This window comes from Bison bison, unplaced genomic scaffold (assembly GCF_000754665.1).
Source record: "Bison bison bison isolate TAMUID 2011002044 unplaced genomic scaffold, Bison_UMD1.0 scf7180017864324, whole genome shotgun sequence".
Lineage (NCBI taxonomy): Eukaryota > Metazoa > Chordata > Mammalia > Artiodactyla > Bovidae > Bison > Bison bison.
In genome coordinates, this window is record NW_011494896.1 from 1,985,761 (window position 1) to 2,007,292 (window position 21,532).

At 35.9% G+C, this 21,532-nt stretch overlaps 1 protein-coding gene across 1 annotated transcript in view; it reads right to left on the reverse strand.

The window, feature by feature from the left end:
• Positions 1–1,422: 1,422 nt before the first annotated feature.
• LOC104998139 (chromosome unknown open reading frame, human C11orf73) overlaps positions 1,423–21,532 on the reverse strand; it is a 37,292-nt gene continuing 17,182 nt past the window's right edge. Inside the window, exons 3-5 of the mRNA XM_010853163.1 lie at positions 9,097–9,248; positions 2,718–2,836; positions 1,423–1,773 (exon numbers count right to left, since the gene is read on the reverse strand). Coding sequence (XP_010851465.1) covers positions 1,719–1,773; positions 2,718–2,836; positions 9,097–9,248 — 326 coding nt within the window. The 3' untranslated portion in view covers positions 1,423–1,718. The remainder of the gene's footprint in view (positions 1,774–2,717; positions 2,837–9,096; positions 9,249–21,532) is intronic.

The following is a 21,532-nucleotide window of genomic DNA, read 5'->3' on the forward strand; positions in this document are numbered from 1 at the left end:
TTTAAACTCCTGAGACCAATTTCCTCCCAAAGGCCCCTTCTTAGAATTTGAACTTTCCTCGTAGTATTAGCCCCAATTTTCACTGTTGCAAAAACTGTACTCCAAGTCAACAAAGTACTTCTGCTGTAATCATTACAGCACTATCTGCTAAACCAAGCGCACCAGGAACGAACGCTGGACTTATTCTCACTGTACTGGTCATTTTCTCCAGGATTTTCCAGACTTCTGTGCAGGAACTAAGCTCCACCAAGAATATGTCCACCTCAAGGAACAATTATTGCCTTACTCGTTATGATAATATATTTCTGGTATTATCTGTAACTCACCAGGAATTGCAACATCAATACCAGGCTTTTGCCCACCTCTTACAGGTAAACAATTTACCTGCCAATGCAGGAGACACGAGACACAGGTTTGATCCCTCGGTTGGGAAGATCTCCTGGAAGAGGAAATGGCAACCCACACCAGTATTCTTCTGGGGCTTCCCTGATGACTCAGATGGTGTAAGAATCTGCCTGCAATGTGGGAGATCTGGGTTTGATCCTTGGGTTGGGAAGATCCCGTGGAGAAGGAAATGGCAACCCACTCCGGTATTCCTGCCTGGAGAATCCCATGAACAAAGGCTACTGTCCATGGGGTCGCAAAGAATTGGACACAACTGAGCAAATAACAACACTACACCCAAACTGGGTATGACTACCTACTCCAACAGCAAGAACAATACAATCAGAAAAGTAATCCAAGTTTTGCCTAATGCTCTGCTGTGGAAGCCCAACAAACCAGTTTAAATACACTACCCAGGGCTGTCATAGACAATCACATAGTCTATGTCCTCTTGGCAACCCAAGGGATAGTTTGTATTTAGTTAATACTTACTGTTATATCTCTAAAAAGATCACCAGACAGGTGAGATCCTGGTGGTATTTGGTCAATGGGAATCACCAGTATTAAGTCAAAGGTCTTCCTCTGAATGAGACACAAAGGCTTTTGTATCTATAAAAGTAATAAATCCTATATTCTATACAAAAGTGCCTAACAACATTATCAATACTAACCTGAACAATAATTATGGGAATTTTGTTAAAAATGTATGAATTTGCTGATATAAAAAGTGACAACCAATTTGTTAACTGAAAACTTTGTTTTTGGCTGCACCATGAGGCTTATAAGATCTTAGTTCCCAGACCAGGGATTGAACTCCAGGCCACAGAAGTGAAGGCTCCTAGTACTAACCACTGAACTGCCAGGGAACTCCCCTGAAAAAACAATTTTGAGAAATACTAACTGAAAATAATTTCTCCATATGTAAAAATGTATAATGGATATGTTTTTCCAAAAATCTCCAAATTTTGATATGTTTGATTTTCATTATTCTAGCAAATTCCACTGTAAATATAAATGAAAGATTATAAATGCAATGCATTTGGTACACTATTGTGAATATGCTTTATTTTTTAAGTAAAACATGAATCATAGCCCAAACAAAATGTTTTACCTCTTGAATATTTTAAGCTTAAGGGAAAAGAGTCATTAATGATGAACATGTTTTCATTTTTTAATGTTTTTAATTTTTTATAAAGATCTTAATTAAACTTCATAGTTACTAAGCAGTTTTTAAACTTAGGCTTCATTGATCCTTTTGACTTCATGCTTTCAAACAGTCATTATCTTCAAAACATGACAAATTTCAGAATCCATTAAAAATTATTTTATTCAAATTATGTTTTCCAAAAGAGAGGGTTCTGTGCTAGTCGTCTTTGAAAGTTTTCATACCTACAAAAGAAAAAACATCTTTATAAGAAATTTAATTAGAATCTTTCATAACCTGACAAATAACTCATCAAAAAGCATATAACTTTACATGTCACTTCTAAAAAGCCAAGATTAAGAACCTAGAAAGTTAAAAAGTTAATTTGGGAGCTTAATTATTAATGTATAAGAAGACAGCAAGCATAGTGATTTAACTGGCTGTAATCACAAAGCACACATCATAATACATTTTATTATCTTCAGCAAATCTGAGAGCTAGAAGTGACCTAAGAAAAAATGAAATCTAACTCCCCCACCTTCATTTCACAGATGAGTGATTTGCTCAAGGTCACATAGCTACATGATAACAAAGCTCAAATCTAATACATTCCAGACCAGTCCATGCTACACCATGCTACCACTTTTCAACAGTCTCCTTATGTACCTCCCTAACACCGGGATATTCAAAGTGAAAAGAAACATCTATAGAAGAGAAACAGAGAAAAGCTGGAGAAACAGATTTATTAATCATTCATGTACAGGGTACAGTATAAACCACTCTGATGTCTTATATATGTTTATTTTAGATCAAGACTTTCTAAATTTAGGAAAAAAATATATTTCAAGCCTCATATATGGTACTTAAAATTCAAGCATATATATATATATATATTATATATATATATAAGATACAGACCTTAATTGTGGTCCCTAAAACATAAGCAACTGTATTTCCTTGTCTATAAAAACCCAAGATGGCTACTATATAACAGAATATTATTTGGGGCAGAAATTGTTCCTAATCTGAACTCTAAGTACATACTATTTAATGGCATGCAAATATTAATGTAGGCTGATATCCACTATAAAAGAAAATATTTAAACATCAAATAAGAAATACATTCACAAGCAAAATATATATATGGTTACTCAAAGCCTTCATATGAGAGCTACTTAATGCCCCATACCATTTCAGAACCACATTTGCTGGAATGAACATTTCAGATGGACTTGGTGTCATCTGGGCCTGAGAGACAGCAAATGATGAAGCAAAATTGTAGAAGTTGTCCAGCATCTTTTGTGTGAACTAAAAATTAATAATAAATAGATTAATGGGTTGTATTAAATACCAAAATATTTTAAAATACTAAACTCTAATTGAAATGTTGTTGCAGTCACTTGGTTTAAGAACTAAGAGTTCTAAGTCTAATGCTGACCACTAAGGGAAGTCATAAAATGACATTAGGGCACAAAAGCGTAACCATCTGCCTTTAGTACTATCTTTATATCTCAAAGAATTTCTATGACTTTCAACTATTTTTAAGTTTCTACCAAATTCATTTTATTTAAAAAAAAAAGAAAATTTTTTCCTTCAAAATATATTCTTTTATCTCCACCTCTGGAGATTCCCTTCTCCTCAAATACCACCCTGGTCAAATCAACCCGTTTCCTCATCCAAAATAGTAACCATATTTAAAAAGTCTTTTTCTTCCCAGAAAAATTTTTTAAAAGTATAAAAAAGGAGCAACTGGTTACTTGCCATCAATTACAAAGACGATACTATTCCACTTCTATCTCCTGGCCTGTTTGCTCTCACTGACCCTCAAATGGGCAAATCCATTACCACCCTCCAGGTCTCCTTGGTAGAAGCCAGAAGCACATGGATTTACATTTCTTGAGCATCAAATGGGTTTAAGCACTAAACCCAAAATTAATGAACTACTAACAATAATAATACCTTTTATTCACTCAAAAATAATCTTCCGAACATCACTTTCTCAGAAACACAAAACTAGCCATGAAGATTCTTGCTGTCTCTTTTCTACATGAGAAGAAACATGTTAACATGGTTTTTTATTTAATAATATAGAGATAATTTAACCCAAGAGACTCTGTTAAGGTACTTGAACTAATATGAGACTTCAGTAAGAGCATGGACTAAAAGTTCAGTATCAAGAGAAATAAAACCAACAGCAACCCTCCACACAAGCAACAAAAATTTTTAAATGTAACTTTAAGAAGAGCCAACTCATGACAGAAAGTCTGTAAGAAACCTACAGGAAATGCTAAGACAAGCTGACAGTAAGATATCTGTGGGAAATATTGTAAGAGTGTATTTACAGACAAGAAAGAAAACCAATGAAAGGACTTTTTTTTACCACATTGAGTGGAAAGACATCATGTGTTCATGAATGGGAAGACATAATGTAATAAAGGCACATTAAACCTATAAATCCAACGTCATTTTCAACTACATTCCAACAAGATATTTCATGGCACTTGACAAGCTGATGCTAAAATTATTATGAAAAATACTCAGGCCTGTTTTGATGATTAGGAGGAGGGTCTTGGCCTACCAGATATAACCGGCAAAGGGACAGGCAAATTAACTGGAATAAAATGGAGAGCCCAGAAACAAACATAAGTATGTGTGACACATGACATACCACAAAGATGCTATTACTCAATTAAAAAAAAAATGTATGTGGGGACTTCCCTGGAGGTCCAGTGGTGAGGAATCCACCTTGCAATGCAAGAGACACAGGTTCAATCCCTGGCCGGGAAACTAAGATCCCAATGCCAAGCAATTAAGCCCACGAACCACGACTACTGAGCCTGCAAGTCTCAGCAGGAGATCCCACAGGTTGCAAGGAAGATCCCACAGGCCACAACTAAGACCAGACACAGTCAAATTAATTAATTTAAAAATAGGGACTGGGCTTCCCTGGTTCAGTAGTAAAGAGTCCACCTGCCAGTGCAGGAGACACGGGTTCAATCCCTGATCCGGGAAGATGCCGCATGCCGCAGAGCAACTACGCGGCAACTGAGCCCACAGTCTGCAACTACTGAAACCTGCAAGCCCTAGAGCCTGTGCTCCGCAACGAGAGGCCGCCACAGTAAGAAGCCCACGAGCTGCAACTACAGAAAAGCCTGCTCAGCAACAAAGATCCAGCACAGTCCAAGATGAATAAATACAAAAAAATTTTAAAGATGTATTTGCTTTAAAATAAAGAGTTCCAAGAGGAATGTTTCCAAGACAAATTTTAAATTGCTATAAATATATATAAAGATAAGGGAATTTATACTTGGAAGAGTTTGGGCATAAATTATTAATGGAAACACAGAAATCCATGCAAACGAAAAAATGAGGAATTTATTAACCAAGAAAAATAAAAAGTTTTATAGAACAAGAAATATAACCATAAACTCATAATACATGGCTCAGCTCTGAAAAATATTTACCAGGTCATAATACTGAAAATTTGGAATCCTGAAGATCTATATTGGAAAGGAGGGGAGAAAAGATACCTGTATATGCTGGGGAGCAGAAGATTAAGAGAGCTAAACCATGTTGGGCTTGTGCTTATCCTCAGTCACTCAGTTGTGTCCGACTCTGCGACCCCACAGACTGTAGACAACCAGGCTCCTCTGTCCCTGGGATTCTCCAGGCAGGAATACTGGAATGGGTTGCCATTCCCTTCTCCAGGGGATCTTCCCAATCCAGGGATCAAACCCAGGTCTCCTGCATTGCAGGAGGATTCTTTGCCATCTGAGCTACCAGGGAAGCCCTTAAATCATGTTATATACCGATAAGGCAATGGAAAATACCTATAACAAATAAATCAATAAAGACTCAACAACTTTCTTCTGACACATGGACGTAAATACAAGAAGAGGGAGAAAAAAGTGGGACATTGAAAGTGACTGCTGCTGAGGAGCAGAGTAAGAGCAGAATATTAAGAGGTACAATAGAGAACAGCTGTTTTGCATGTAAAACTGACTTGTTCAATCATGTGCTACTGATAAAAACTAAAATCAAGTAAGAACAACTAAAGGCATAAATTACATAGAATTGTACTATACATATTTTGTGAAAAAAAATTTTTTTAAGTACTGAAATAGGATACATAAAGTTAGAAGAGTAGCTACTTGGACAGAGAAAAAGAGAAGCAGACAGCAGTGGATTGTAACACTTTATATAATTTTTTAACTAGTATACAATATAGCAAAACGTATCAGTTAAATTTAAGTGGAAGACTGTGTGCATGTGTGAGCCATGTGAGCCCTTAGGCGGACTGCGATCCCATGGACTGTAGCCCGCCAAGCTCCTCTGTCCATGGGATTTCCAAGGCAAGAATACTGGAGTGGGTGGCCATTTCCTTCTCCAGGGGATCTTCCCAACCCAGGTAAAGAACCTGGGTCTGCTGCATTGCAGGCAGATTCTTTACCTTTTGAGCCATTAGAGAAGCCCAGGAAGATACATGCTAATGCTATGCTAAGTCACTTCAGTAGTGTCTGACTCTGTGCGACCCCATAGACGGTAGCCCACCAGGCTCCCCCGTCCCTGGGATTCCCCAGGCAAGAACACTGGAGTGGGTTGCCATTTCCTTCTCCAATGCATGAAAGTGAAAAGTGAAAGGGAAGTTGCTCAGTCGTGTCCGACTTTTAGCAACCCCATGGATTGCAGCCTAATAGGCTCCTCCGTCCATGGGATTTTCCAACCAAGAGTACTGGAGTGGGGTGCCATTGTCTTCTCTGAGGAAGATACATGGAAGTCTTCAAATATGCCCCACTATAAAGTGAGCCCTACAAGGTCAGGTACTATTTTATTTTGATACCTGTTTTTATCTATTTGTTCTTTAAAAATGCCTGGCACACAAAATGTACACAATAAATATCTGTGGGATGTAGTTTTCTTTATATTAAAATATTTCATAAAAATACCTACGTTTAATAAAAAGGTCAAATAATTTATTATAGAGTTAAAATGTCTTCCTGCCCCTCTCCAGGGATAACATCACTTTGGCATATATTTTCCAGACATTTTTCACATACAATTTATATGGAATAACTGCTGAGTATTGCTTCATAACTTGCTTTTTTCAGCACAGTTTATTTTTAAATTACTGACAAAAATTTTAAAACCCAGACTCTGTCATTCTTAATCTGGCCCATTGTCCAGAGAGTGCATGACAAGCTGGCTCTTAAATTCACAGCCACAGTTCTTAAAAGTATGCTGTCCAGCAAGCCCAGTGGTTTCCCTAGTCCATTCATGCTCCTCCTCTCCTAGAGGACTTATTTAACAATCCTTTTGGTTTAGACTGTAGTGGAGTGGGTTTCCATGCCCTCCTCCAGGAGATCTTCCCAACCCAGGGATTGAAGCCAGATCTCTGACATTGCAGGTGGATTTTTCACCATCTGAGCCATCAGGGAAGCCTCTGGTTTACATTTCCAGTATTTCCTTTCCCCTCAATCTTAGCTGATGATCTTGCTTCCTATTTCACTAGAGAAGGAGTCGAGAGAGAACCTGCACAAGTTCTCTTCAGCTCGCTTACTAACCTGCTGCGGCTCTCTTTTCATACTGTAAACATTGCCCGTTATCCTTTCTATTACTTCCTAATACAGTCTACTTCCTACTCAGGGATACCACTTTCACAAGTCTCCCCACTCTCCTGCATCATCAATTTTTCTCTCACAAACGCTTTACTGCTGTCAAACATGATATAGTATCTCCTATTAAAAACAGAAAAAAAAAAAAATTTCCTTGTCCCCACAGCCCTCAAGCAACCACACCACCCATCTGCTGTCCTCTGTAACAACACTCACCAAGAGTCATCTACGGTCACTATCTCCATTTCCTCTTCTCCAAGTCACTCAACCTCACTCCAAACTCCCTTTCCACCTCTGTGAATTCTTGTCAAAGTCTTTAATGACTTCTACCTTGCCAAGTCCAATAGTTAATTCTTAGCCTTCATTTACTTCATCTGTAAGTAGTCAATACCACTGATCACTTCTTCCTTCTTAAAAACCAGTCTTGAAAATTGTATATATCTTATGTTGAATTGGTTCATCGTGTTTTTCAGGTCTACTGTATCCTTCTACTTCTCTGTATATTCATTCTACTAAGTTTTGAGTTTGATATTGAAACCCCAACTAAAAATCTTTTATCTACTTAAAAAAAATAACTGTAATATATAGTAGAAATATATGTAACTTTGTTATTTGTATTTTCCAAGTCTTCTGTAAATGTGCTATCATATCTTAATAATTTAAAGAGGTAAAAAAAAAAAGTACTTCTCTTCCAAAATACCATTTTGGGGGATTTCTTCCTACTTTGGGTGTTCCTTTCCTTTTATTCCTCCTGATCTCTTAAGCATCTCAACTTTGAAATGGCCTCAAGCTCTGTCACTGGCCAATTTTTCTGTTTATAGTTATTTCTCAGTGATCACATTTCCTCTACAACTTTAAATACCACCTCTACACTGAGGGCACCCAAATTTTTATCTCATGAACCTGCCACCTCCAGCTATCTATCTAATAGGCATCCCAAACACAGTACAACCAAAACTCAACTCTTGATTCCACTCCCAGCCCATACTTGTTCTTTGCACAACATTCCTGTGTTCCAGCTCCTGGAACCAGCATCCTTAGAGCCATAGTTGATGTCTCTATCTCAGACTTTACATGTGATTTACACTGTGAGACAGCATTGGCTCCATATTCAAATTATCTCAATAAGAGATATCAACTACTTTTCACCACCTCCATTTGTACTCCCCCATTAAACTCTGAGATTTTCACAAGAGACTCTTAACCGCTCTTTCTCCTTCCATCTTTGCCTCATTACAGTTTCTCTCCAAAGATGCAAAAGTGATCCTTTAAAAATGTTAAGTTAGATCATATTACTCCCCTGCTCAAAACTTTATGTTTTGTCCTCCAAAAAGAACTTAAGCCAAAGTCCCTACAAAAGCCAATGAGATTTCATATATGGAATCTCATTATGGGGGAGCGGTTTCCCCATAATCTCCAACTTCATCTCCCATCTCTCTCCCTTGCTCACTCTACTCCAGCCACAAAGTTTCACTTTATTTTTCAAACATAACAGACTTCTACCACTGGGCCTTCGTATTAGCTGTAACTCTGCCTCAATCATTCTCCCTTTCAGGCCTTTGCCTTATAGATTAAAAGTCAACCCTTATGAAATTATGTGATTTTAAGCAACATGAGGACCAGAATCTTGCTTATTATCAGGTTCAAAACTGTATACCCACAGCCTAGCATATTAATTGTGAGAGGAAACGGGGGGAAAAGTTAATATTTAAACTCATTAAAAAAAATCACTTTGAGCTATTTTATCACTGTAAAAAATAAGTATCATCAAAGCATTTATGAATTTTAAAATACCTATATAGAAAGGAGACAAACTGAAAATATTCATGGAAGCCAGTAATTTATGTCATATGTGTTTACCTTCATTTTTACATGAATTCTACCACAGGCTGTTTTATGAAGTACAGAATGTGATTTTGTAAACTATTTTAGAAAATGAAAGGTGCATTCCATTACCTGAGTGAATGAGTCAACTGAGGACACAGCAGCATTACCCACAGGAGTCTGCTGAGCCAGACTGTCCAACAATTCCACTGAAATCCCAATCTGAGCAACAGATGGAGTTCGGACAATATTCATGGTTCCAAACGGGTGTTGGCTTCCTTCTCCTGAAAGAAATTAACATGTGCCACATGTTTCAAACTTAACTTGTACATATATAAATTCCTTCCTAAAGATGTAAAGAACCGCTGATTTATATGCACTAAGAAGTTCTGTCACCTGAAAGTTTGTCTTTTCTCAGATAAATGTAAAAGGATGCCTGTGTGTGTGTTTGTGAGTGTGTGTGTGTTAGTTGTTCAGTTGTATCTGACTCTTTGTAACCCCATGGATCGTAGACCAACACCAGGCTCCTCTGTCCATGGTATCCTCCAGGCAAGAATACTGGAACGGGTTGCCATGCCCTCCTTCAAGAGATCTTCTCCACCTAAGAATAGAACCTGGGTCTCCTACACTGCAGGCAAATTCTTTACCATTCGAGCCACCAGGGAAGCCCAAAAGGATGCCTAGTTCTTACCATATTAAGAAAACTGAGATTTTCCCCACCAGAAAAATAGCTTTTATTTTTCTAAAAACTTATAAATTACAGCTAGAAATGGAAATTGAGAGTAAGACAAAAATAAATGAGAATTAGATAAAAAATTCTCAATGCTGTGACGAAAGGATATCTTAAAAGATTTTTAGAATTAGTTTTAATATTTTCTGATTATTATACAAAGAGCTCTCAATTGCCATTATCAACAACGACATGGCATATTTTACTACATGTCATGACTCTCCCCCACTCAACACCTGAGGATCTATTATCAAATAGGCAATAAAAAAATTTGCAACTTATTCAGAAAATAATAATTTTCCACTTTACAATATTATCATTTATAAGTGTGTATATATATATATCATAAATACATAAAACAGAGTGTATTTGATATACCTGATCCTCTAAGTGTCAGCTAACTTAAACATGAAAAAATATAGGTCAGTTTTATTAGTCCATATAAAACAATCATGAGAGAAGAAAAAAATACAATGAATAGATTAGTGGTTTATCTGCTCTTTTAACAGGACTATAAAATGTCTAAACTAATACTACAGAACGAAAATCTGGGACAACACGCATTCCTAATAACCAGAACACTCACTCAAAGTATCAAATCTCTTCTTAAATTTTCAGGTATGTGAATATAAAAACTTGCAACCATATGTTTCTGTGCTTTAAAAATACATACACACACTTCACTAAATGCGACTGGTTGAAGATATTTTCAGTATTTTATTTTTCTTAATTTCCTCATATTTGTACATTTTCCAGGTTTACTTCTGTTATTTCCATCGATGCAGTCTGAAAACATACTCCGCAATCTTTTAAAATATACTAAGATTTGTTTTGTGGCCTAATGTGTCAAGGAAATGTTCCATGGGCACTTGAGCATGCCTGTTCTGCTGCTATTGAACAGAATGTTCTGCCACATCTAATCAAGTTTATAGTGTTGTTCAAGTCTTCAATTTCTTTGATGATCTGTCTAGCTGTTCTGTCCATATTTAAAGTAAGGTACTGACGTTCTCAATTACTGCTGAACTGATTATTTCTCTTTTCCACTCTGTCAATATCTGATTTATATATTCCGAGGCTCTTTTAGGTGCACACAAGTTTGCAACTGTTTCATCTTTTTGAAAGACTGACCCTTTTTGATTTCGGTTTGCATATATATTTTTTCATCCTTTACTTCCAACCCATTTCTCTCTCTGAATCAACAGCTGAATCATGTCTTTTAATCCATTCTGTAAATCTATGCCTTTTAGTTGGAGAGTTGAATTTTGTGTTAAATAGATACTTGCCAGTATACCATTTTAACATCATAATTTTTATTATATTCTTTAAATGATTGCACTACAATTACAATTAACATCTTAATTTATAACAACTCTAATTTGGATTAATATCAGTTTCAGTATACAAAATTTAAATTTCAGTATACAAAATAGTTTAATTTCAGTATACAAAATTCAGTATACAAAAACTTCACTCCTATGTAACTGCTTCTCTTCCTTATGTTGTTTATTGTCACTAATTACATCTTCATACATAGTATGACTATGTTGTGGTGGTGTTAGTTAAGTCATGTCCAACTCTTTTGTGACCCCATGGACTACAGCCCATCAGGCTCCTCCATCCATGAGATTTCCCAGGCAAGAATACTGGAGTGGGTCGTCATTTCCTTCTCCAGGGGATCTTCCCAACCCATGCATTGAATCCGCATTCTCCTGCACTGGCAGGTAGGTTCTTTACCAGAGTTACCAGAGAAGCCCACTATATCAATAAGCAGACAATGATTTATGTCACTGTCTTTTATATCAAACAGGAAGAGCAGAGTTACAAAGTATGTATTAATACTGACTTCTATAATTATCTGTGTAGTTAGTTACCTTTACCTGTGTTTTTACTTAATATGTATCTGATTTATGTCTCAGGTCTCATTTCAGCTTGAAGGACCCCCTTTAGCATTTCCTGTAGGGTTAGTCCTCTAGTCATGATTCTCTCAATTTGTTTATCTGGGAATATCTTTATTTCGCCTTCATTTCTGATGGCTACAGAATTCTCAATTGACCTTTTTTCAGTACTTGTAATATGTCAGCCTACTCCTCTGGACTCAAATGTTTCTGATGAGAAATCAGCTGTAACTTAATAAGGACCTCCGTATATGATGAGTTGCTTCTCTAGTCAGTTTAACATGTCCTAAAGCTAAGCCTACTTGAGTTTGTTGAGCTACTTAAGTGTAGATTAAAGCTTTCCTCAAATCTGTTTTAGGGCAATATTTCTTCAAATATTCTTTCCACCCCTTCTCTCCTCCTCCTCAGGGACTCCCAACACTGACATGCTTGACGGTGTCTCACAGGTCTCTAAAGCTCTGTTCATTTTTCATTCTTCTTTCAGCTCTTCAAAACTGATATTTTACCTATTTTCAAATTCACTGATTTTGGGGGGCCTACTCAAATCTGCTACTAAAACCCTCTAGTCAATTTTTCATTTCCATTACTGTACTTTTACACTCCATAGTTTATTTTACTTCCTTTAAAATTTTTTTCAATTTTTACTTCTTGTTTGATGATATATCATTCTCCTGATTTCCTTTAGCTCTCTGAGCATGTCTGAGAAGTTTCCTTAAAGTCTTTGACTATTACGTCCAATGTCTCTATTTCCTAGGTAGTTTCTAGTCATTTCTTCTGTGAAAGGGGCTAGCTTCTTGTATGCTTCATAGCTTTTTGTTGAAAACCAGACATTGAATAATCGACAACTCTAGCAATTAGATGTTTCACTCCTTCTTAAGGTTTATTGCCATTTTGTTGTAGCTGTTTCCTTGTTTAATGATTTTTCTGAACTAATACTATAAAGTCTTTTTTATCATTGTGACTACTAAAGTCCCTTATTAGCTTAATGATCAGCTAGTGAATGGGAAGAGATTGCCTTAGAAGCCTGGAACCAAATTCTCCCAATGTTTTGCAGGTGGGCTCCACGTGTTGAGACATGGCTTCTAAACTCATGCCTTCAAGGTCAGCCAGCAGTGAGACCTTAGGACCTTCTTAGATCTTTCCCAAGCATGTGCATAGCCCTGGACACCCATGTGGTCATTTAGATTCCTAGGAATTCCCAGGTCAGAGAATTTCAAAGCCCTTGTTTCCTAAGTATCTTATTCACAGCCTTCCCTTCCAAACTTCTTGGTTAGGCTGATGTTTGCCCCAACTGTTGACACTCCCTCAGGCATCAATGACCTGTAAATATTTGTAATATATATGCAAATATTACATTTACCTGTAAACATTTTTGACAAACCCTTACAAGAAATCATTCTAGCAGTGGAAGAGTTCCAAGTTTAACAACATAAAGGCAAACCTTTTGATTCTGCCTTTCAAAGAATCACATAACTAAATAAGTTAATTACAATTAATTGTGAATGACATCCATTCTGCTCCTTCTGGTATCAGTACCAAGAACATGGTCTGTTACTTTCAAGGCTACCACTGAGCAGAGGAAAAAGCATTGAGATCAGGGTGGATTAAAACACCACAAAGCTTATTGTTCTCACAGAGATTTGGTGTTTTTTCTTAATAAACGTCCCTCTGGTTGTGACAAGCCTTTGGTTAGTTTCAGTTTCCAGGGGCCTGAAAAAGTTGATTCTAAGAGTTTCTTCCAGTTTTTTGTTGTTATTGGTGTTGTTGCTTTTATGGAGGGATAATTTTGGAATCCCCTTCTCCATCATTTTAACTGTTTTAAGATGAGAATCATGCTAAGTCCAGAAAATGCACTGCTATTTGTCTGTGTATCAGGCTCAGGAAAATGATTCAATACACTTGCCATAGTTATAATCACCCAGGGAGTGATGTGCCCAAGCAGAAAGCCTTGTCACCTCTAATCTCCATCTCTTATCATATACAAGCTCTTGACAAATGAGTGGGGTGCTAAGTAAAGCTGTCTACGATCCACTGTAAAAACTGGGGCCAAGGAAATATTCTGACTTTTTCATTTTAAAGCTCTCTGGAACCAAGACAATGTAAGGGGGGGAAAATAAAACTCCAAGTCTTCAATAATCTTTAATCAATATTTTCAAAGAAATCTACTGTGCAATTAAGCCATTCCTTTAGTAGATTTTATTCTCAAAATGGGTTTGACACAGTAGTTGATACCCTCCAAGTACAAAAGTTCTTGTTTGCAAACCATAAACTAAAATACTGGGAAGAACACTGGAACATAAAATACAAACTAATAGTGAGCGCTTAATTCTGTGTATGAATTCATGATAGCCAAAGTCAAAAGAAAAACATGATCAGTGACACTGAGTCTTACAATAAAAAGTTAAAAAGCAAAAACAGCAGGGAAAGTAAAACATCTGGTCTTCAAAAAAAAATACATTGCATAAAGTCCTCAGTAACATTCCAACAGTAAAAGCAGCAACAAATCTTTTTAAGGCTGTTTCTCAAAGTATTCTCCTCACTAACCTAACAAGGCATAACTCAAGAGGAGAAATCATATAGGAAACCAGTGTTTTACTGTTAGTATACAAGGAAAAGCAGTCTTCATCATTTACCATCTGGATCTAATTGACTCTTTTTAAAAATATATACATTTTAAGTCATTTCACAAAAAATGTTTGGAAGAATAGAGAGTAAAAAACAACTTTATTGGAATTTTCAATGAGTAACAAAGCACAGCAAACTCAAATACACACTCCAGATTTCCCACATGTGCCTGGTATTTAAGTTACAATAAAACAAAATGAGCCACATTCTTTGAATACAACTGTTCATCAAGTGTCACTAATAAATGTGGAATATGTCCATTTATAAACCTGACTCCTGACTTTAAACACACCTCTGTTAGGTTCAAGCTTATCATTACTTCTAGTAGTTGTACTGTCAAAGTGCAATACTTGAAATTTTTAATGGCTCATAATTTGTTGAAGAACAGCCACCTTCTCTGATTTTTAATTTTCAAATCACTGTCATTTTTAGATTTATGAACATTTAGAATAATCCAATTAACTTTTCATTTCTACATTTATTATCTTCTCATCATCTTTGCATTGCATTGGCAAAAAAATTCCTTTAGGTTTTTAAGTAAACATAGAAGATATATTTTTCATTTTCACCAAGAGCTTTATTGAACCATGTATTCACTGTTTTGTCCCAGTACCTTCCACCATTTTTCAGGCAACTTCATAATTCCATCTTCCTGAAATTTTTTATCTTTTTGAGCAAGGAACTATTCCAGATGCCTTTTACAGTCTTTCGGGGGGGGGGGGATTGAAATTTTTTCCATTAAGAGAATTTTGTAAAAACAGAAATAAATGGAAATCTGAAGGAGCAATGTCTGTGAACACGGTGGATAAACCAGAACTTCCCAGCCAAGCTGTAACAGTTTTTGCCTGGTCAACAAAAAAATACGAGGTCTTATTATCCTGATGGAAGATTATGCATCCTCTGTTGACAGATTCCATACACTTTCCATCCAGCGTTGTTTTCAGTTGTTCTAACTGGGAGAAGTACTCATTGGAATTAATCGTTTGGTTTTCCTGAAGAAGCTCGTAATAGAGGACTCCCTTCCAATCCCACTATATATACATCACCTCCTTTGGATGGAGGTAGGCCTTTGATGTGCTTGGTGGTGGTTCATTTCACTTGCCCCACAATCTCTTCTGTTCCACATTATTATACAGTATCCACTTTTCATCGCTTGGCACAATTTGTTTAAGAAGAGAACATCTTCATATGTCTCAGTAGAGAACCACATGCAAAAATGAAGTCAAGAAGGATTTTCTCATTTAACTTGTGTGGAACTCAAACATCAAAGTGATTAACATAACCAAAGCAGGTGCAATGTCCACTTACAAACTGTATTCAGTCAAATTTGGAGCACAAATGTAAGAGATGAAAGAATACCAGCACCTATCCTTCAAACCACACATCCAAGATTTTGTCACAAAATACTACCTGATTAATTCCTCCTTGCTGAATGACTGAATGAGTAAGAATATCATATTTTCTTTTGGTCCTTGGAAATATACTGTTCAATCATCAATTTTTTAGTTAAGAAAATTCACTGAGATCATCATTCTTTTATTTAAGATTCAGTCCTGAGATTTTACTTATATGATCAACCACACCACCATCATAAGAGTCTAGAATGCTATTTGCCTCTTTGTATTTATTGTCCGATTCATGCAATAAATGTAAAATTTGTTCCTTTTCAATTTTCTCTTTGCCATTAAAAACATAAAAAATTATTAATTCCTAATTCTGTCCAATAAAAGCAAAAAGCAGACAATGAAGACGGTGTCTCCAGTCTCCCTTTATACTTCACGAAAGATGATGTAATTCTCTGGGCAATACGGTATGGAGACTGACTGAGGGGCACTGCACTAGCACACTAAGGCCCACATGCAAACCCAGCCCATCAGCTACTGTGAGCTCCTGACCCAAGGAGTGTTTACATGTTTAAAGGGCTGTTTAAAGAATATGTCACAGTGACCATTTGTAGTGCACAAAGCCTAGAATATATACTATCTTAAGCTTTACAAAAATGTCTGCCAAACTCAGCTTCAAGTAATTCCATCATTCCTCCTTTTTCTTATCATTTCAGCCTTTTCCCCCCATAGTTGAGAATAACTAATGAATAATGAATTCCTTGGATGAAATAGCAAAATGTTTCAAAATATAGACAAAATAAGATCAGTAATATCTCCAAATGCGTATTAGATTTATAAAATGATCCAATGGACCCATATGGTAACTGTAAGATAGAATGAACTTAAAAAACAGATTAAGTAAAATAAATGCTTTCTCTGTTCTTTGAAAGACCCCCCCCAAAAAAAAAAAAAAAAAACCTCATGAAATATCCATTTAAGAGTTACAAGTGTCCCCTAAAAGAAACTAAAAGTCCAGCAATTGCAGTATTTTTGGTGTGCAAAGAGATGAGGACTGAAGAAAACTGTTATGGCAGAAACAAGCAATTTCCTATGAAGTGACATTTGAAATCTGACATACGCTAAAGCTACAGAAAAACATTCTAATTATGCTTGTTGAAAATCCTCTTAGTATTAAATATAAATATTTAGAAATCACAAATATATATTCCTAAAACTTCTGCTTCATTTCTATGGATAGTCTGACAAGTCTGAAATACCATTTTTCCTGAATGCATATTTTAAGAGCTATGTGACTTCCAAAGGTTTATCAACAATAAATCTCTTAAACCAGATAAAAATGTTAATTTACCTGACATTGAAGTATGTCTAGAATTTGGATGTCTGAAATGTATTTAAACAATCACTATTTACCAAGTCCATCTCTGTGCTCTACACACTCTAAAGAACATACGGTAAAAGATTCCCTACTCTCAAGGCACTTTCATTCTCATAAAGCAGTCACAATTACTTAATTTTTCTCAACAGGTTTCATTATCTGGGTGACTTTTAAGATACCTCCTAGAGCTGTCTTTCTATAGTATAATAAAAACATAAAAATCATTTCTTGAGCACCAACTAAGTGCCAGACAGACACTATTATGCATTATCTCTAATGTTCCCCAAAACACATGCACTGTAGGTGTTATTATCCCCATTTTACCTGAATTCTCCTCTAAGGTTAAGGAACCTGGTCAAGACTACCCAGCTAGTAATGCACTGGGATTCAAAGAGGTCTAGTAAGCTCCAAGGCTGAAGCTTATGAACTCTATACTGATTTTTACTCATTACTTACTTTACAATAAGCATTCAAGATAGTAAGTCAAGAAGTAAAAGGTTCCCATTCTGGCTCTAGTTCTACTACATATGAATAGACTGATCCTAGTGGTATCTTGAGGTGGGGGGCGGGGTTGTCCTTTCTAATCCCCTTAACAAGCTCAATCCAATTTTAAAATGAAAACTAGAATCAGTTTAATCGTTTCTTCTTGGCAACTGAGCTAGATGCAAGAAGCCAAAGCGGTAACAAAATACAGCAGCAAGCCCCAAAAGAGAACTATAAAGAAAGTCAAATGATTTATAACAAACTCTAATTTTAACATTCCTTGAAAATTCTTTGGTGCTAAGTCTTTTTTCATGGATGCTAAGCCTTTTTTCATGGATATTCTTAGGTGCTAAGCCTAAAGACAAAGGCTGAGCATGGTGTAGAAGTGTGACAATTAAATGGACTGCACAATACTGACTGAACCCTAGACAGAGGGAGGAGGAAAGTGTTATAAAAGGCATTCCTGGGAAAACTGGCAAAACTTTAATGCAGAATACAGACAAGAGTACTGTATTAATGTTAAATTTGCTGAATTTGATCATTATACTGTGATTATAAAAGAATATCCTTGCTCTAGGAAACATATGCTGATGTATTTAGGAGTAAAGGGGTATGATATCTATAACATTTTCAAAATTTTCAGGGAAAAAATATCCAGAGAACCATAAATGTAACAAAATTAATGAATATGGCTCCTCTGTCCATGGAATTCTCCAGGCCAGAATACTAGAGTTGGTAGTTGTTTCCCTCTCCAGGGAATCTTCCCAACCCCAGGATCAAAACCAAGTCTCTATATACTGCAGACAGATTCTTTACTGTCTGAACCACCAGGGAAGCCCAAATGAATACGGAAGAAGAATGTAAAAAATTCTTTACACTATTCTTATAATTTTTCTCTAATTTTGAAATTATTTCAAAATACAGTTGCTTTAAATCTCTTACTGCACATACCTATGGCTGATTCATGTTGATGAATGGCACAAACCAATACAACATTGTAAAGCAATCATACTCCAATTAAAAATAAATTTTAAAAATCCCTACTGCAAAAAAAAATGTTTTTTAAGTATCAGAAATGATTCTTTCAGAATTTCATTCCAAACACTATCTCACAGCAGGGCCCTAGCCAAAAAAGAAAAAAGGTAAAGCCCCATGATAAGGTGCCTAGTTGAGGTGTGTGAAACACAAAATACCAGCCTTCTCTCTCATCGGAGTATTCTAAAAAGCTCTAACACCTTCATGACTCTATTTTATTCACATAAATATATAATTCCTCTTTATACCACAGGTGAGTTAATCAGCAATTTCTTATTCTGTTAAGTACAATCACATATTAAAGTGCTAAAGACACAATGTAAAACATTTCAGCTCCACGTCAGTGTTCTTATTCTGTCTGACCTAGTGCCCTGCTCCCCACCTGCTCTTCCAATCTTGGCCTCTTCTGCTTCCCATTCTCCACATCATTCTCCACTGCAGATGTCACTGGGATTCTCCCTGACTGAGGCACTGAGCCACTTCCTCATTGTATCTCGAAACACTTTAAAATAGTTAACCTACAGAAAAAAGGAAGGTTTTAAGTTGAACTTAAGCACGTGTATGAAAGAATATGTAGATGTGGCTTAAACAAACTCTTCAAATAGTATATGAGCTCGACAAATATTTACCTTTGACAGACATATGCATATAAACACATATAAATATGCATAATATAAAATTTTTCAGTTACATATTTTTGGTAAGAGAAACTGTTTTCACCTTCCAAGTTCAGAACTAGAATTTTAAATCTTAAAAGATACTGTACTCATGTTCTTTATATAGTATGAACCAAAACTTCTTAAAGTCAACATTACATGGATTTCATTATTCATATATTACAAGTTTTAACAGATGTTTGCAACAAGTGAACACCAGCACTCAGTTGACTACTATATGAATGCTGAGTTTTTTGGTGCATCTTACAGTTTAATAAACACTACTAAGGCTAGATACCAACTTCAGAACTCATATAAGACATTTTAAGAAAAGCTTTCCAAAAGTCACGTAAAAAATATTCAAAAAGTACTGTGAGATCTGATAATCATTATACTGTACAACTATAAATACTTACATGTATGTGGTAAGTAAATTTCTAACTCTAATTACAGATACCTTTTGGGTCAAGGAGATGGACACACATGACAAAGTAGTCTATCTCCCAAAAAACCTCATTAAGAAAATCAGGGATGCAGCCCAGTGAGAAAATCCCCAGTACAACCTGGACCCGACCATGAAATGCTTCTCTGGACCGGATTCAGTCCAGAGCAAAGGTGAGCAGATAATCCTTTGTCTCTGTATTCAACTCTAAGGGTGTGAAAATTCTGAATTTTGGGGAAAAAATATAATGTAGAGTATTTATCATAGATCTTTTGGCTTCCTATTATCCATATCTGACTCTCTCACATGCTACTAAGAGTTGCAATGGTGAACTTCAGTATGAAGATAATGAGAATGGAGGTAAATATCCTTAATTTAAAATAAATCACCAAAATGTGATTTTGCTTTTTCTGAAATGTGATTTTTGCCATAAAGTTTTTGTTGTCATATTCAGAATTTCACTAAGTGGGCTAACATAGCAATGAAAAGTGGAGATGACACCCTAAAAAAAATGACCAAATTCAGGTTCAGAGTTGTCAAATACAGATTTTATTTTGTCAGTATTAACTCATGGTACAGTGTCAAAAGTTAACAACACGTATCATAATTCCTAGAGGAACCACTGAGAAAATACAAAGGTATAAACAAAAACAGTGGAAGAAATATGAATTTTAAGAATACTCAATCCAAAAGACCTCCTTCCCAAAAAAGGAGGAAAAACAACTAGCAGATAAAAATTTAAACCTAACCATATCAGTAACATTAAGTACTGATGGTCTAACCGCCTTATTTAAAAGGCAGAGATAGTAAGAGGCTAAAAAACAAGCACACCTAACTATATACTATTTACAAGAGACAAAGATAAAAATACAGAAAAACATTGCATGTGAACACTAATCTTAAGAAAGCTGGAGAAACTATAAATTTTAGACAAAGTAGACATTAAGACATTACTTTAAGAAGACTTTTTAAGAAACATTACCAGAGAGACAGGGTATTTCATATTGATTAGAGGATCGATTCATTATCAATCTTGGACACTCATAAAACAAAAGGAGGAAGAATAGAGAAGAGTGTTACAACTTTTCTTTTTCTTGCCCCACTGCCCTCTTACTGCCCCTATTCAATATGGTGTTCAAAGGATTGGACAATGTAATAGCCAATAAAAAGGAAGTAAAAGGCATAAAAGTTAGCAGTAAGAAGTCTTTTTCATTGATGTTACGATCATCTATATTGAAAATTTTAGGATACAACCAGAACTATTAATAAAGGGATTTTAGCAAGATACTCAACGTGCTAACCTTTCCTTCATCCTTCAATATACAAAGTCAATAAACAACCAATCATATGACATCACCAAATGCTGGCAAGTACGTGGAGCAACAGGCACTCATATACTGCTGGTGGAAATGAAAACTGGTGCAGCCACGTGGAAGAGAATGCGGCAGTTTCTCACAAAATCAAACATACTCTTACCATAATATCCAGCATTCATGCTTCTTAGTATTCAAAGGAGTTGAAAATGTCTATATACACAAAAATCTACACATGAATATTTACAGTAGCTTTATTCATAACTGCCCAAGTATGAAAGCAATCAAAATAACATACAAAAATCTACACATGAATATTTACAGTAGCTTTGTTCATAACTGCCCAAATTTGAAAGCAATCAAAATAACATTCAGTAGCACAATAAACTGTGGAAAATTCTTCAAGAGATGGGAATACCAGACCACCTGATCTGCCTCTTGAGAAATTTGTATGCAGGTCAGGAAGCAACAGTTAGAACTGGACATGGAACAACAGACTGGTTCCAAATAGGAAAAGGAATTCATCAAGGCTGTATATTGTCACCCTGTTTATTTAACTTATATGAAGAGTACATCATGAGAAACGCTGGACTGGAAGAAACACAAGCTGGAATCAAGATTGCTGGGAGAAATATCAATAACCTCAGATATGCAGATGACACCACCCT